Below are 16,768 nucleotides of genomic sequence, written 5' to 3'. Positions count from 1 at the left end.
CGAGAAAAATGGGTTCTTGTTGTAGCATTCCCATATAATTTTCTAAAAGTTTCAAATAGGGCGCCTTGTATTCACATTTACAGCGACAAATTTTGTATTTGGGTCGCATAAGTGTTCAGCGAGAAAAACATTTCTCGCAGACGACCCAAGTTTGTGAAACTTAATATTTCTAATTGTTATAAGGACAATACAATGTTATAAGGTTGATCCAATGTGTTCATCGTACTCTTATAGGGTTGAGGAGTGTATTTGTAAAAAAAATCATCAAAATCGGAGTTAAAACAACCGTTAAATCGTGAGTTTTCGTTTATAACCGTTGAAAGGTTTCGTCTCGTTACCTAATATCTGAATGTCTTTTTTTTTTTGCGATTTTTTACGTATGCGATCTTGGAGCATATACAAACAAGTTTGACGGTTGGATCGTTGAAACTAGTTTTGTAGAATGTGTATTCCGGGAAATCGATAGATTCAACAAACACTAGGAGTTTATTTTATACTTCCATTAAGTAGAATCAGTGCAAATATTTTAAATTGAAGATCGAATTTTGTTCATAGTATTCTTATATGGTTGAGGAGTGTAATTGTAAAAAATCATCAAAATCGGAGTTAAAATAACTGTTAAATCGTGAGTTTTCTTTTATAACCGTCGAAAGGTTTTATCCCGTTACCTAATATCTGAATGTCATTTTTTTGCGATTTTTTACGTATGCGATCTTGGAGCATATACAAACAAGTTTGACGGTTGGATCGTTGAAAGTAGTTTTGTAGAATGTGTATTCCGTCAAAACGATAGATTCAACAAACACTGGAGTTTATTTTATACTTTCATTAGATAAAACAAAATATTTTGTGGTATCCATTAGTGCAAATATTTTAAATTGAAGATCGAATTTGTTCATCGTATTCTTATAAGGTTGAGGAGTGTATTTGTAAAAAATCATCAAAATCGGAGTTAAAATCACCGTTAAATCGTGACGTTTCGTTTATAACCGTCGAAAGGTTTCATCCCGTTACCTAATATCTAAATGTCAGGTTTTTGCAATTTTTTATATATGCAATCTTGGAGCATATACAAATAAGTTTGACGGTTGGATCTTTGAAACTAGTTTTGTAGAATGTGTATCCCTTCAAAACGAAAGATTCAGCAAACACTTGGAGCTTATTTTATACTTTCATTAAGTAGGACATAATATTTTGTGGTATCAACTAGTGCAAGTATTTTAAGTTGAAGATTGAATTGGTTCATCGTACTCTTATAGGGTTAATGAGTGTATTTGTAAAAAATATCAAAATCGAAGTTAAAATAATCATTAAATCGTGAGTTTTCGTTTTCAAAATGTTTCGTTCGGTTACCTAGTATTTGAATGCCAGTTTTTTGCAAATTTTTACGTATACGATCTTGAAGTATATACAAACAAGTTTGACGGTTAGATCAGCTATAAGATTTAATCTTACATATGTGAGATTAAATCCTTACCGTTGAATTTAATCTAGCAATTAAATCATAAAAGTGTTTTTGGCGGGCTGCCAAAATTTTGGCGTGGCGCCTAAAAACTAAATTTCCAAAGAGAACCGCGCGCTCTCTCCTCCTTTTCATCTCTCCCACAACTTCTCTGCCTTTCCTCTTTCAGAAACAAATGCCTAGCCTCCATCCTTCATTTCTCAAACTCTCGCAACTTCTCTCTCTCCATCGCTTTGTCGCAATCCACGGCCTCCTCTCCATGTCGCTTGCTGCCCACCACCGAAAATTCAAGAACCCAAGAGATCCATTCCAACAAAACACAAATCCACACCTAATCCTCATCTCCCAGACCCAGACTCACGAGACCAGCCCATGATGTATTTCGATCCGTTCGAGTCGTCGTAGACAGCCCGACTTCACTCTTCCCTCCGTCGTCTTTCACTATCGATCCACCGCTGCATTAATTTGTCGGCCGTTTTGCAGGTGCGATGTAGAATCAGAAGCATGCACAGAATCACCATCGCCATGGTCAGATCCGCTCCTCCATTTTGACTGCTCTTCATAAATTGGGCTCAGCCGGGCAAGTCAGGATTCCAAACCTCCTGATCTTGGTGCAGACACACTCACAGGTAAAATTTTCTCACCTTCTACTTTTAATTTCATCTCCGATCATAGTAGATCAAAGAAAAATAGAAGATGACTGTCTTATGATGTATTCTCTGTGTAGAAGCCTCCAGATCGAAGACGACACCAAGTTCTCAAATCCAAGATGAAAAGGTATAATCCACGCCTCTGCAACTGTTTGTGTCCCTGATATATATATATATATATATATATATATATATATATATATATATGCCATTAGTTTTTTTTTTAATTTATTTTTTTCGTTTTCCATGTTTTTATTGGAAAATGAAATAATTGTATTTGCTTTGATTGAATCGCATTTATGGATGAAACTATTTCGGTTCGAGTTTTATGATCTAGGTATCCAATTTTTGGTTGATTTGGGCATCCATTTGTATAATATTTGTTTTTCCTTTCTATAACACTTGCAGGTTGTCTATGGCTAAGTGGAATTCTGGGCTAGATAGCTTACAACTGGTATCAGCACAGCATGGAGACCAGTGTGAGTATCATTCACGCCAGGTAATTTTGATATTTGAGGATTAACTTGATTAGTAGGTGTCTATATCTTCTTGTTTACACTGATAAAGATTATAAACAGTGATGAATTAGGATGCTTTAGTATAGTTTATTTATGTTTTCAGGTGCATATGCTTATGTTCTAGAGTTATAATCTACTTAACTAGGTGATTGGTATTGTTATGTTTATATAAATTATAGACCTTTCAAGGATTTTTATCATCTACTTATGATTTACTTGCTAAGACTACTACTCCTAGTCTCGAAAGTTTCTCCCTATTTCCTTTTTCTCTTGAATAAATTCTCAAATCGTTGCTTGAATATGACTTCTCTAACTCTCGTTATTTGAATTGGAATGTTGATGATGTGGCACACCAAAACCATAAAAATAATAGTTCTGAACCTTTTAGGATAGTCTTAAACTCTTATAGAAACTCTCCTTTTGCTTTGCACGTTTTCTTTAATTAAAACTTGTAAATCCGAAATCACCTTGCAAATACCACTTAAGGACAAACGTCCTGTACAAAAATTGCTATAACGTCTTCTACAGAAATCGGAATCATGAACCGTAAAATTCCTCTGAAAGCTAACTTCCATATTTTTCCAATGGTATAAGGCTCAACACTTGGTTCCTTCTGAGGAAGTGCAGTTTAACTCATAAAGTTGGCTGACCTGCAGTCAGTTCCTACTTCCAGGATACTAAACTCATTTCAATCGAAAAAGTGCTCTGTTTTCTTCTTTCTTCATCTTCACTCTTCAAACCTAAGAAACACGTAAACTAAGTGAAACAAAGAAAATATTGAATTGCATTTACAAGATAACTTAGTAACATAATGACATTAAAAAAGTAGTAAAGTAGAAAATAACAAAGAAAAAATTCAATATGTCCTCTCTACTTTCTTATATGACATGTAATAAAGACCAGATGATCATGTTGCCTTGTTTACAGAGTGTGAGAATCATGTTGCCTTGCTGTTAATAATGTTTATCTTGTTGTTTACAGTGATGAATGACATATAAGTAGTTGATGCTAACTTGATTATTACCTGGTATCTATTAAACATGTAATTTTGCTAGGTTGTGATGTTGCAGGGGGTCGGTAAGTTAACATCATTAGTAGATATCTTTATCTTGTTTACACATTTATGGTTTCATAAGTTATTTTTTTTAGAAATACCACTCTAGTGTGGCCTTGCGTTTCCTTAATGTCAATGATATTTAGCACCCTTAATGTTTGCTAATCAAGTTTTTTTATTTGTCTTTCTTCCACAGTTGTTTGATATACTGGAATGTTTCATGATGATCCTCATCGTTTCCTGATTTAGTGATGCTGCATATCAACGTGATGAGGACTATAGTGAGAATGGTGATACTCAAGGATATTTTATCTATATTATAGTAATGTTGAAATGAAAACATAGATATTTTTGTATTTTGTTACTGAACCGAATTGTGAACCTTACATTAGCTTATATTACAAGAATTTTGTGTTGTTCCTACATTAATTCTTCATTTCCGCCCCTTCTTGATCTCTTAAGCTTGCTTGTTTGTGATGGTTAAAAATATTATTAAAAACAAATGCAAATCAAAATTAGAAAACATTGGACTTGGCATGTTTTGTCGGCACAAAAATAATTAGCCGACAAATGTTTTTGTTCACAAAAGATTCAACCAACCAATTATTTTGTCTACACAAGTAATTTGAGCCGACAAACCAGTTTGTTAGCATAGGACTACGTAGCCGAAAAACCATTTTGTCGCGACAAGATTACTCAGCTGACAAAATGTTTTGTTGCGACAAGATCATTAAGCCGACAAATAACTTCATCACGAAAAAACAACCTATGCTGACAAAATATTTTGTCGCAATGTTGTTTTGGTGACGGGCACAGTTTGTCGGCTGAGATTTGTTGCCTTAAAAATGAGCCGACGAAATATCAAGATTCGTCGAGAAAGACCTTGTGCGACATGCTTTTAGCGACAAAATTGCCGACAAAATTTTTTGTTGGGAAAGGCTATTTGCCGACGAATTTTGACTTTTGCCGACAAACTAATTTTGTCGGCAAAGTGGAAATTTCTAGTAGTGAGGGTACATTTTAAAACCACTAAAACGACACAGTTCAGTTCTGAAATCCCATTTGCAATAATAATTACGTTAATTACAACAAATTTTAATGGAAAAAAAATGCTGATTTCGACCAAAAATTGAAAATACAACTTCAGTGAAACAACCAACACATTAAACCCTAATTAATACAATACATGTTTGTGGAAAATGGAAAATACAATGCACTCAAACCTATCAAAATAAACGTTTGTAATTATTTGTCCATCATATTTTTCTCAACAACCAACCAAATCGATCAATAAAATGCACATGCAAACGTACATTTTCATCTAATTCTTACCCAATACCCACCATCATGAATTAACATATAACCGAATGCAGATATCTCAGTTCATTCTGCTTGCATGGATACAAGAACATATATACACATATATACATATATAAATATAAAAGAAATACATAATTGGTGCTTCTCGCAGAAAACACTTAAGTGTTTTTTCAGAATTGACTTGCATTTTTACTAATGATTGGTTCAAAAACACTCATCAAAATCATTTTTAGTCATTTTGAAAACACTTCCAAACAAGCCATGCATATTAATACCTGAAAATAGTATAAGCAAATATTTTATGAAAGAGTAATGTTAGGTAAACAAACTTTGTAGACCAAATTTGTAAATCATGTGATGTGTTACTCATAGAAAATAATATGTTAATAAAAACCATGTCATATAGAACAAAATATAATTAAATAGATGATCTCTATAGGATTACTCATTATAAATTTTTTGATTCAAATATGACAGAGGGTTTTGGCTTTGAGTAATGATATACTTACCGTCTAATTGCATCATCTTCCTAATAAAGATAAAGTCCGCTAACGCATATGAGTTCTATCTCTATTAGAAAAATAATACAATTACATGATAAGAATAGCATTTTTGTTTGACTTTTGACCAAGAAAAAAATATGGATGGCTGTGAGTGGGCCATACCTGGAGAGAAGACCACGTAGTTATTTTCAAATGCTAAGAATTTTATGGGCCAGGCGGTGCCAACTTTGAAACAGTGGGCTGGGCTTTATGGTCAGAAGTTCGAATTGTGAACCCAACAGAGGAAAATAAATTGTTATATTCAATTTTAAATAGAGAAAAACATAAGGGTATATTTGAAATACCAGCTTATCAAATCTTACTCGATTATGGTAATCTGTATTTGTGTAGTTTAATCTTAAATAAAAACTAAACTGGACAGATATGAAAGTCACTTAATACTACAATCTAGTTGTATTCATTTTTACTTGTAAGATAGAGGTTTTTAGGTTATATTTTTGCCAAAGGTGGATTAAACCATATTATTGATGACCTATTATAAGGCTAAGTCGATCCCTCTCCCTTAGTGTAAATGATATCGTTTGTTAAAAAAAAAAAAAAAAAAAAAAAAAAGGGAACCTGCGTACGAGATTTTATGTTTAATTTCCTTCCAATATGGGTAATGAATTCATATTTTTATAACTTAGTTAAATCTTTGATCCCTAAAAAAAAAAAAAAAAAAAACCTAGTTTAATAATTAAAATCATGTAAAAATAGTTCTTACGAGTTTTTAACATCGCAAATTAAACCCAATTACGGCCAATGCTGTGATTTGTGAATCTTTAAAAAAAAAAAATTAGTAGAAAATATTGAAAATCCGATCTCGTGTTCGGGTTCTTTTTACACCAGTAAACATATCGTACACTTTTAAAGAATAATTACGAAGCCTTATGTTAGTATTCAGCTTCAAGTAGTGAAAGAGATGAAAGAGTTTCTATTTATTTTGCACCAATATAATGATGCTACAAAATCATTAATTCAGAGATATATATAAACACACGATAAAATAATCTATGACACCCATGAATCATAATATACCAAAGTTGGCCACTACGTGGAAACCATGCACTCATGCACTAAACCTAATCATCGTAACATTACTATATGTATAAGTTGTTTTAATGTATATTCAACACTGCATAAACCACTACAAGGTGGTTCAGTTGTTGGGAACGACTTCTAAGCTCGAATTCCATATGGCACGTTTTGAGTTTAATTTTTGGCACTGGTGAATCACACGAGAGACTAATATGCCTCAATGAGTCTTTCTAACCTCCAAAAAAGTGAACTGTCGTGATAAAATCACCAGTTAATCCTTTTTTGTAAAAAGAACACTCCATATAGACAAGGGCATGCTAATTACCGTCAACTCATCAACCCTCGGTAACTTTATTTTGTATACGTTGGTATGCATGTAATATTTTTGAAAAAAACTGTGAATGCATGAGTTGATAATAATATTAGGTAAAAATTAAGCTATAATAGAGAAGATTAAGGTTGATATTTCCAAACATTATTGGCAAAAATAAAGGAGAAACTCCTCGTACGTATTTATTATAGTCAAATTGAGATAAATATAAATACTTGTGGTTTTTATTTGTTAGGTTTACATTGAGTGTTGAACTTAGGTTTACGCCATGAATAATGGAGCCATTGAGTTAGAGTTGGTATGAACAACAATAATTCGTAGTTTTTGGATACAAACTTCATGCTTCACCATAAGTTCACGACCAACTATTTAGACTAAATTTTGTAAAACATGTAGCATGGTTTTTGATAATTTAATTATTACTTAAGTTTTGATTAGCATGCTTATTTTTTATTAGGGACACATCACATGATTTGCAAGTTTAATCTTGAAAATTGGTCTACATAGCATTACTCTAAGTTTTTTTTTTTTGGGAACAAACAATTATCTACACTGGTTAGGAGAGTAGGTTAAGCCTCACAATGAACTAGCAATAATATGGTTCAAATTCGCCTTTGGCGAGAATTAAACCTAAAACTTTTTACTTACAAGCGAAGAATAATACCACAAGATCTTAGAACTAAGTGACAACATTACTCTAAGTTAACTTGTAACAATGATGCCACTTGTAAAGTGAGTATAGAGTTAAGATTATTTTTATAATGAATAGCAAAAAAAGATTTATCAAAATTATAAATGGTGCAATAATGATATTCAATAACTTCGCGTGAAAGAAAAAACTTATGCGGTCAAAGTTATAGATATGGATGACATATTTATAGAATTTCCAAACGGACATGCACCTGCGATGCACGTACAGTAGGATAAGAATTAAGGTACAAAAAAGGAAGATGAAGTCAATTAGATACGCACGATAATATATTATCGTAAAATAGAAACCAATTAAAAATAAAACAATTGTGTGATTCTTTTTACGTAACGGCATTTTAATAAAATTCCATATCTTATTATGACCGCATTCATTTATATCTGAGAAAATAGAAAGATAAGAGAAGGTTCAATGTATTTGCTAAAAAATTTCAAGTTCATAGTTTTCTTCAAACTTTAATAAATTCTAATGTACATATTATTTTTGAATTTATAAAAATAATCTAATGGAAATCATAACTAATTGTAATTTTGTAAAAGAAATTGAAAGGATTTGGACAATGCATGCACATTGTAATATTTGAAAAATGAAGGGTATTTTTGTAAATGAAGAAGCTATATCCGGTAATAAAAAAGCAGTGATGTCATACAGCAGCCAAAGTTCACCAAACCCTGCAGTCTAGGTGGGCGTTTAGATTTAAGGAATTTTCTCAAATGACTATAACACCCTCAGAAAGCGCATCAACAACGATGTGGCGTACACACCGAATCAAAACCCCGCGAAAGGCAAGTACACAAAAATAAGAGCACCGCACACGCGTGAAAGCAGATTTGGGCGGATTTTACGAACCATGTGGGCCCCCTACGCCCCTTCCTTTTCTCTCTATCTCTCTCCTCTCTTTCTCTCTCTCTCACTTCTCTATATAATAATACGCGTTCAGTGAGAGTTAGAGAGAGAAAGTTTTAGAGTGAGAAAATATGGTGTGCATGAACAAGGACGAGGAGAGAGGGTGAGAGGGAAGGGAAGGTGCAAAATTTATGCCAAATTTTGATTCAATCAAGGCGTAGAGCTAGAGAGAGAAGGAAGAAAAAGAACAAACAAAATTTATTTAACAAAGAAAGGGTCCATTGACTCTTTGGATTTTAATTTTTCCTCTCTGGGAGAAAGAAGAGACTCGTAAGTCAGCTGCAAATCTTCAACTCCCATTGTTTAATGCCATTAATTATTTTTTGTTTATCGGTTTTTGTTGTTTGTGGTCAATTATCTGTGGCTTCTTTGGCAAAATGTTCTTTGAAATGATGTAAATCTTCATTTTAGTTTTTGACGTTGAAAATCTATAAAAATGGTATTTGAGTTTGTCACCGTCAGTCATTTTTGTTATTACGTGAGAATCTATGTTAAATTGAGAGAATTTTTGTCTAACAACCCCTCAATCTTGTTTTTCATTTAACGCAGATTTTCACGAAATAATTAAAATGATTGAGATAGACAAATTCCGGATATTACTTCTATCAATTTTCAGTGTGAAGATCCCAAGTTAGGAGTTATCCAAATTTTAAAAATCTTTTTTTGCTAAAAGCTAATATCTGTTTTACTTGTCAAAAAAGACATGATTTTTTCACTCTGTGAAATTTATACGATTTTGATTGGTTTTGACTCTTTTTTGTAGTATTTGCCTGTCCTTTTCTCTTCCACAAATAAGAGAGAGAGAGAGAGAGAGAGGGAAAGGAGAGACGGTGGGGGTGTTGTGAAAATCCATCGAAACATCTGGTTAACTGTGTGACATAGACGGAGGGAGGCTTTTAGTACTTTGCCCACTGTCAAAATTAAAAGGTAAACCTTTTCGCCGTACTGGGTTGGTTGCATGCCATCCAACCATCTATCAGTAACTTTGTAGGTTGTAGAGAGAGAGGTAGGGGAGGGGAGGGAGGAGAGAGGGGAGGTCCACCGAGTCTATATGAGGGGGGGTGGGGGGGGGGGGGGTTAGGTGTGGGGAGAGAGAGAGGGAGGGAGGAGAGAGAGAGAGGTCCACAGTCTATTTTTTTGCTTGGATTTGGTTAATGATGTAATCCAAAAGTCGTAAGTATAATAGTGTGAATAAGATAAGCTTTTTCTTTCTTCCCTTCAACGTTTTGTTCTTGTTTGTCTTTTCCTTTTCCTTCTGCCATAATTTTAGAGACCCTTTGGGGGGTTCAGTTTCCCTTTCTTTTGAAAAAAATAAAATTGAGGTATTTCAATCCTGCCAAACAATTAGGGTTTGTTCTCATAGTTTTGGGAGGAAGGGAAGTGATGGGAGACGAAAGGGGATTGTGTATGTGTGAACTGGGAATCAGAAAATAAAGGGGTTTTCTAACTTTTCTTGTCCCGTTGCTCTTTCTTTCCTTTATCTGTAAACAGATTTTCTAGAGAGAGAGAGAGAGAGAGAGAGAGAGAGAGAGAGAGAGAGTCATGCGTGGGCGTTGACAAAGGAAACGGCTTTTTCTTCTGTTTCTACTTGGAATGCAATTCCTGCTTTTTCAGTCTTTAGCTCAATCTGGCAATTTCTTGGGTAAAAGGTCAATGATTTAGAATAAAAAACTCATTAGCTGCATACCCTTGTGAAAGTGATAGTGACTACCTATTTTCTAGGCTATAAAAACATGCAGAGCCAGCTTAGAGAGAGAGAGAAAGAGAAAGAAAGAGAAAGAGAGGAGAAAGAGAAAGAAAGAGAAAGAGAGAGTCAATTAGCCAACAAATTCAGAGAAGCTTTTGGGTCTGTAGAGTCCAAGGGGTTTCAAATTTTCAATCTTTTCAATCAGTTTTTTGACAAATTTTAATGAGTTTGGGAGGTTTGATCAGCAGCAGCGGGGGTGGAAATAGTGGAGGTGGGAGAGGAAGAGTTGTGGCTGAAATTGCTCCACATGCCCCTTCCTTCATGCCTAGTGGCACCATTGCACACCCACACTTTCTCTCTTCCCCAATCCCCAATCCTATGCAGACTTCCTCCTCTGCCCTCTCTCTCTCCATTGTATGCTGCCTTCTCTCTCTAAAAATCAATCACCTTTCCCCCTGATTCATGTCTTAAAACCCCATTGTTTGTTTCTTCTGTTTTTTGGTTTAGATGTTATTGATGATGTTTTTGTTTGCGTCTGTTCTGTTGTTGTTGATGCTGTTCCTGTTGGTGTTTGGTTTGCGCAGCAGAAGATGGACGGTCACAGTGAACTTGGTTTCGCTGAGAATTTCGACCCCGGGATCATCGGAAGGCTGAGGGATGATGAGCACGAGAGCAAGTCGGGGAGTGATAACTTTGAGGGCGCATCTGGGGATGATCAGGACGGCGGCGGAGGCGACCAACCGCCGAGGAAGAAGAAGTACCATAGGCACACTCCTAACCAAATCCAAGAACTTGAAAAGTACCTTTTTTTTTCTTCTCAAATTCTTAATTTTATAAAAAAAAATACGTTTTTTTGGGATTGTGGGACTTGATTTGTAAGAGGGGTCTGTTTTGTTTGTCTGTTGTTTTGTTTTTGTGTAGTTTTTTCAAAGAGTGTCCTCATCCGGATGAGAAGCAAAGGTCGGAGCTCAGCCGGCGTCTCGGCTTAGAGTCGAAGCAAGTCAAGTTCTGGTTTCAGAACAGAAGAACTCAGATGAAGGTATTGTCACATTACTTACTTGGCTACTTTGTTGTTTGTTGGCAATTTAATTTAGTAATGTGTTAGATTTTGTGAATGATGGGAATGTTAATTGGTAATTTTGAATCAGACACAACTCGAGCGCCACGAGAATATAATTCTCAGGCAAGAGAATGACAAGCTGATAGCTGAGAATGGTGTGATGAAGGATGCTATTTCAAACCCAGTTTGCAACAATTGTGGTGGCCCGGCCATTCCTGGTCAAATATCGTTTGATGAACACCAGCTTCGGATTGAGAATGCTCGATTGAAGGAAGAACTGAACCGGATATGTGCCATGGCGAACAAGTTGCCCATCTCCTCCTTGGGCATTCCTGGCTCTATTCTGAATGCAACCTCCGGTTTGGAACTTGGGGTTGGAAGGAATGGGATGGATGGTATGAATGTTGTAAGCGCTGGGTTGCCAATGGGGTTTGATTTAGGAGATGGGATTTCAAGCTCTTCCCCTATGATCCCTCCAGTTAAGACCTCGTCGGGCATGATGGGGAATGAGGTACCATTTGAGAGATCTATGTACACAGATCTTGCATTGGCAGCTATGGATGAATTGGTGAAGATGGTTCAGGTAGATAGCCCCCTGTGGATGAAAAGTTCAGATGGGACAGATATATTGAACATTGAGGAGTACCAGGCATTTTCTTGCATTGGTATGAAACCTAGCAGCCTTGTAACTGAAGCCACAAGGGACACTTGTGTCGTAATAGTAAACAGCTTGGCTCTCGTTGAGACATTGATGGATGCGGTATGCTATCCTACTCTTTGTTTCAAGAAGCTTTTGGTTATTTGTCTTGACTTACCTGTTAGCATGAGGATTGATAAATATTGATGTCGTTAATATTTGAACATTGGAGTTTGTAGATTGAGATGATATATTTGGTCCCTTGATTAATTTTGACTATAATCCTACAAATAGAATAACTTTTTAAGCTAAGTGTTTGAAACTCAAGTTAACCATTTTATTTTCTTTGAATAGAATCGATGGGCAGAAATGTTTCAGTGTTTGGTCGCTCGAGCCTCCACCATTGATATGATATCCAACGGCATCGATGGGACCAGAAATGGTGCTCTTCAACTGGTATGTGTCTCTTTGCTCTTCACTCTTATCCACCTTCTCTTTATAATGATGCAAATTTGGAACTCACGAGGATCTTGTTCTGTAGATGTATGCTGAGCTTCAAATGCTATCCCCTATGGTCCCTGTCCGTCCGCTGAAGTTCCTCCGTTTTTGCAAGCAACATGCAGAGGGTGTATGGGCTGTGGTTGATGTTTCCATTGACATCAATCAAGAAGTTCCCAACACAAACCCATTTGTGGACTGCCGGAGGCTTCCGTCTGGATGCGTTGTGCAAGATATGCCTAACAATTGCTCCAAGGTAAATTATAGTCGATGCCATTTCCTTATTTGTTACATCTAACTTTCCATGCAATCTTATGGTTATTTATGAATCAAGATTATTGAGCTGGCCTTTGCTGTGTATATTTTCCTTCTACGATATAACTGTGGTTGTTGAGTTACATAATTCAAGTTTGTTGAGAACACAACAAGGTGAAATTATGGGCAGTAAAATTCCAAGAATTTACGCTCTCGATATCACCCAACAAAACTGCTTTCTCTTTGATGAGATTGCTCTTATTGTAATGCACGCAGGACTTCACATGGAAACCTGTACCCTTTATTAGTATTTTACTGAAGAAGATGCTTCTTCCTTGTTCTTAATATATAGTCTTCGAATTTCGAAGCCAGGGTTGCTCATTGTCTGTATTTAATTACCTTACTGCTGCTCTAAGAGATGAGAAAATCAAGAATGCTCCCAGTTTAATACTAGAGAACACCGTCGTATCTGTTTCCGCGTCTAAAATATAATATATCCATAAACCCTTATGTGCAGGTGGAAGTAAAACCCTTGGAAATTTCAATCTTTGTAACATAAACTAAGTATTTGATGCTTCTATTCCTATCTCTCTTTCTGTCATCAGTGTTTTCTTTGTCGTCCACGAGACAGAGTGACCTGGATCCAGTTTTATAGTGTTATATATTGAATTCCATGCAGTCTGATTTTCTTTGCACTATTTTACTACATTGTTCGCTTCTCCACAAGCCGCAGTTTTGACTTTTTATGCTTTATGTTTTCCTCAAACTTGTTTGCTGCACATTTAGTTTATAATCCGTACGCGATTCATGTCAACTCATCTCTAGGTGATATTATCTCGACCCTCATTGTCTCTCCGATCGTTCCCTCTCTCTCTCTCTCTCTCTCTCTCTCTCTCTCTCTCTCTCTCTCTGAGACACACACATCCATACACATGACAATGTTTTTTTTAGTTGTTTGCATTTGAACTTGGCAAAATAGGGCACTTTTTTCTTAGCTAAGCATGAAAGCCGAAAAGGGTCACTTTGGTAAATTCATATGGTGGCTGCATGGCCTGATTGATCATAAAATAGGGAGCGGTTAAAGCTTAGTTTTGGATGTACTTTCTAATTATGCAATGCTATCTTCTACGTATGAATCAAGTTTCTTGACCAAAAATAAAAGATACAAACTGAATTTTGGGTATTAAAAGAGCTATCTTTTAAAATATTTTGGCTTTCTTCATTTTATTTTTGTAGGTAACATGGATTGAGCACACTGAATATGATGAGAATATTGTCCACCACCTCTTCCGGGAAACACTGCGTTCGGGTATGGGCTTTGGGGCGCAGAGATGGCTTGCCACTCTGCAAAGGCAAGGTGAGAGCCTGGCATTCCTCATTTCGTCAGCCAACTCCAATGAAGATCTCTCAGGTCACTCCACTCCCTTCTATTACATTTCTCTAACAAATACGCGATGTTTCATATTTTGTATTCTGACAAATACGTATGTTCAACAGGGATAGATGTCAGCGGTAAGAAAAGCATGCTAAAGCTTGCACAGCGTATGGTGGATAACTTCTGTGCTGGGATTTCTGCCTCGTCTGTGCGCAAGTGGGACAAACTTTGCTTTGAAAATGTTAGTGAAGATGTGAGGGTTATGGCCCGGAAGAGTATGAATGACCCCGGCGAGCCACCAGGGATTGTGTTGAGTGTCGCAACAACTGTTTGGGTTCCGGTATCAAGGCATAGGGTGTTTGAGTTTTTGCGGGATGAACAGTTCAGGAAGGACTGGGACATTCTGTCCAGCGGTGTTCCGATGCAACGCATTGTCCAAATTGGCAAGGGCCAAGGAGATGCCAATGGTGTTTCTCTTCTTCGTGCTAACGTGAGTGGCTTCTCGTTACTTTTCTACTCTATCTACTTCCCATATACACCAGCTGTCTTATTTTGTGTGTGTTATTTTTCCTGATTTCAGGCGCCAAATGCCAACAACAGTAACATGCTGATATTGCAAGAGACGTGGACTGACCCTACAGGCTCACTTGTAGTGTATGCACCGGTTGACACAGAATCAATAAATGTTGTGATGCGCGGTGGAGATTCTGCCTATGTAGCTCTTCTGCCATCAGGGTTTGCAATCCTTCCTGGTGGCCCGCCTGGCTACGGAGTGGTCAAATCTGAAGGCAATGGCTATGATGGCAGTGGCGGATGCTTGCTGACTGTTGCATTCCAAATTCTGGTTAGCAGCCTTCCTACGGCCAAAATCAACATGGAGTCGGTTGAGACAGTTAGCACTCTCATATCTTGCACCATTCAGAGGATAAAATCGGCTCTTCTAGCAGCGTAATGTTTTGAAGACCATGCCCATGCATGCATACCTTCCTGCTTAGCTTTTGTTTTTGCTTTTTGCGTTTTGGGAGAAAGTATATGATAGATGGGAAACCATAGAAGATTAGGATGATACACAGTGAAGGAACTCGAGATTGAGACGTGTCGCGAACAGGGGTTTTGAGTCAAGAACGAACCGCTTTTGGAGAATTTCTGTGTGGTAGATTGCTTAAATGGTTTTCTGGTGTGGTTTTGAACTTGGAAGAACACAGAGTTCGTTGGTTCGGGTATTGACTCTGTGGACCTGTAGGGAAAGGGGAACCCTCAGCTCGGTCTGGTTGCGTTTTGTTAATTGTTATCGATATTTAGCATACAGAATTATTGTGACATTGTTGGAAGAAACCTTTTCTTTTGCTAATGGTTATATTTTGGATGTTTAATGTTGCTGCTAGTTTTATGTTTAATTTGAACGTTGAAAGCTAATCTCGTTGGGTCTCTTTTTCCCTTCGTTATGAAAAGGAGTGATACTCGTATACATTTTTTAGACCTGACAAACGATGGCAAACTAGTCATGTTTGTTGTGTTCGTGTTATCTTCGTGTCATATTTGTTATCTTAATGGTTGTGTCGTGTAAAATCTATTGTCTTAATTGTTTTTAACACGTGACTTGATAACAATCTGATTCATTAACGGTCATATCGTTTCCTATCGAGTTAACGGATCATGCAAGAAATTATCATACCTAATAGACATGACACACAGGTTGTGTTAGTGTCATACCTGTAATCTTATCGAGTTGTCAAATAATGACCCGACTTGTTAACGTGTTCTTAACGAATGATAGGTTAACCAGAAACCTATCATTTTCTTTTAATTTTGTATTGGATTAACGAATCGTGCAAGAAATTGTTCAGACAACATTTTTGTTTAACAAACAATAGAAATGGTACATTTACTTGTTAAAAACAAACTTTTTTACATGTATCATATTTTTGTCTTAGAACAACTGTCCAAACTTTAAATAAAAAATACTTAAAGAGGAACAATAAATGATGATTTATGCACGACTCACTGAGAGGCTGGGCAAGTCCTAAATGAGGAAAAAAAAAAAAAAAAAAAAAAACAAAAACAAAATATATCTTATCCAAATGGAAGGATTTACTTGCACCCTTTGAGATGTCACCGTGACATAACGGTCTATTATGCAGTGTCATTTGACACGTGCACAAGTTAAAACATGTAAGACCATCTCCAACCGACCCGGCCAAAGGGTCATAAGGTTAAAAATAGCTTAGAATGACACAAAAATCGTTTTCATTCGAGGGCTAGGCCAAAGAGCTTAAGGGCCCCACCGGGCCCAAACCCCCAAATCAAGCCAGCGGGCTGGCAATTTTCAACCAACCAGCCCTCCAGCTCAACCCTCCAGTGCCAGAATGTCAAGCTTGACATTTTGTCAGCTTTCCAGCCCAACCAATTTGAATGCCAACGGCTACCTGGCGTCAGCATGACGCCAGCTAGCAACGGCTAGCTAACGTCAGGTTAACGTTGGAATTTGATTTTTTTATTTTTTATTTTTTATTTTTGAACGAATTAAAAAAAAAAACAAAAAATCTAATTTTGTTTCCTATAAAAACCTACACCATTCCTACAACATTGAAAGCTGAAGATAAGAAGTGTCACGTAGATAAGAATCTTATCTTAAATTTGCACAACCAATTACATCCCGACACGTGGCACTCGAAATCCTATCCGCAAAATTATTAAGATAACATAAAGATAAGAAATCTGGAGAG

General features: G+C 36.4%; 1 protein-coding gene and 1 long non-coding RNA gene across 6 annotated transcripts; both read left to right on the top strand.

The window, feature by feature from the left end:
• Positions 1–1,857: 1,857 nt before the first annotated feature.
• Positions 1,858–2,756, top strand: LOC125468941. Its single transcript, XR_007251292.1, has 3 exons — positions 1,858–2,091; positions 2,190–2,239; positions 2,521–2,756. It is a non-coding gene; the product is annotated as an uncharacterized LOC125468941 (long non-coding RNA).
• Positions 2,757–8,600: 5,844 nt separating this feature from the next.
• Positions 8,601–15,419, top strand: LOC125468975 (homeobox-leucine zipper protein ANTHOCYANINLESS 2-like). 5 transcript variants are annotated; one of them, XM_048565829.1, is made up of 9 exons: positions 8,601–8,800; positions 10,802–11,016; positions 11,139–11,256; positions 11,366–12,037; positions 12,269–12,370; positions 12,456–12,668; positions 13,904–14,078; positions 14,165–14,532; positions 14,623–15,419. In XM_048565829.1, exons 2-9 carry the CDS (start codon positions 10,808–10,810, stop codon positions 14,992–14,994), a joined length of 2,229 nt encoding a protein of 742 aa, XP_048421786.1. In that variant the 5' UTR covers positions 8,601–8,800; positions 10,802–10,807; the 3' UTR covers positions 14,995–15,419. The 5 variants fall into 5 exon arrangements, with proteins under 5 accessions (XP_048421786.1, XP_048421785.1, XP_048421787.1 ...); XM_048565828.1 differs by lacking the exon at positions 8,601–8,800 and adding an exon at positions 9,308–9,457; XM_048565830.1 differs by lacking the exon at positions 8,601–8,800 and adding an exon at positions 9,312–9,457 and having other exon boundaries at positions 10,805–11,016.
• Positions 15,420–16,768: the final 1,349 nt, after the last annotated feature.

Source organism: the organism of the source record quoted next, unplaced genomic scaffold (genome assembly GCF_019419815.1).
Source record: "Pyrus x bretschneideri cultivar Hongxiangsu unplaced genomic scaffold, Pyrus_bretschneideri_v1 Contig4, whole genome shotgun sequence".
NCBI lineage: Eukaryota > Viridiplantae > Streptophyta > Magnoliopsida > Rosales > Rosaceae > Pyrus > Pyrus x bretschneideri.
This window is presented reverse-complemented; position numbering and strand designations above follow the sequence as displayed.

Coding starts and splice junctions, on each gene's coding strand:
- LOC125468975 (XM_048565825.1), top strand. CDS start 10,440: ATGAGTTTGGGAGGTTTGATCAGCAGCAGCGGGGGTGGAAATAGTGGA. Junction 12,038..12,268: donor TTGAGACATTGATGGATGCG/GTATGCTATCCT, acceptor TTCTTTGAATAG/AATCGATGGGCAGAAATGTT. Junction 12,669..13,903: donor TGCCTAACAATTGCTCCAAG/GTAAATTATAGT, acceptor TTATTTTTGTAG/GTAACATGGATTGAGCACAC.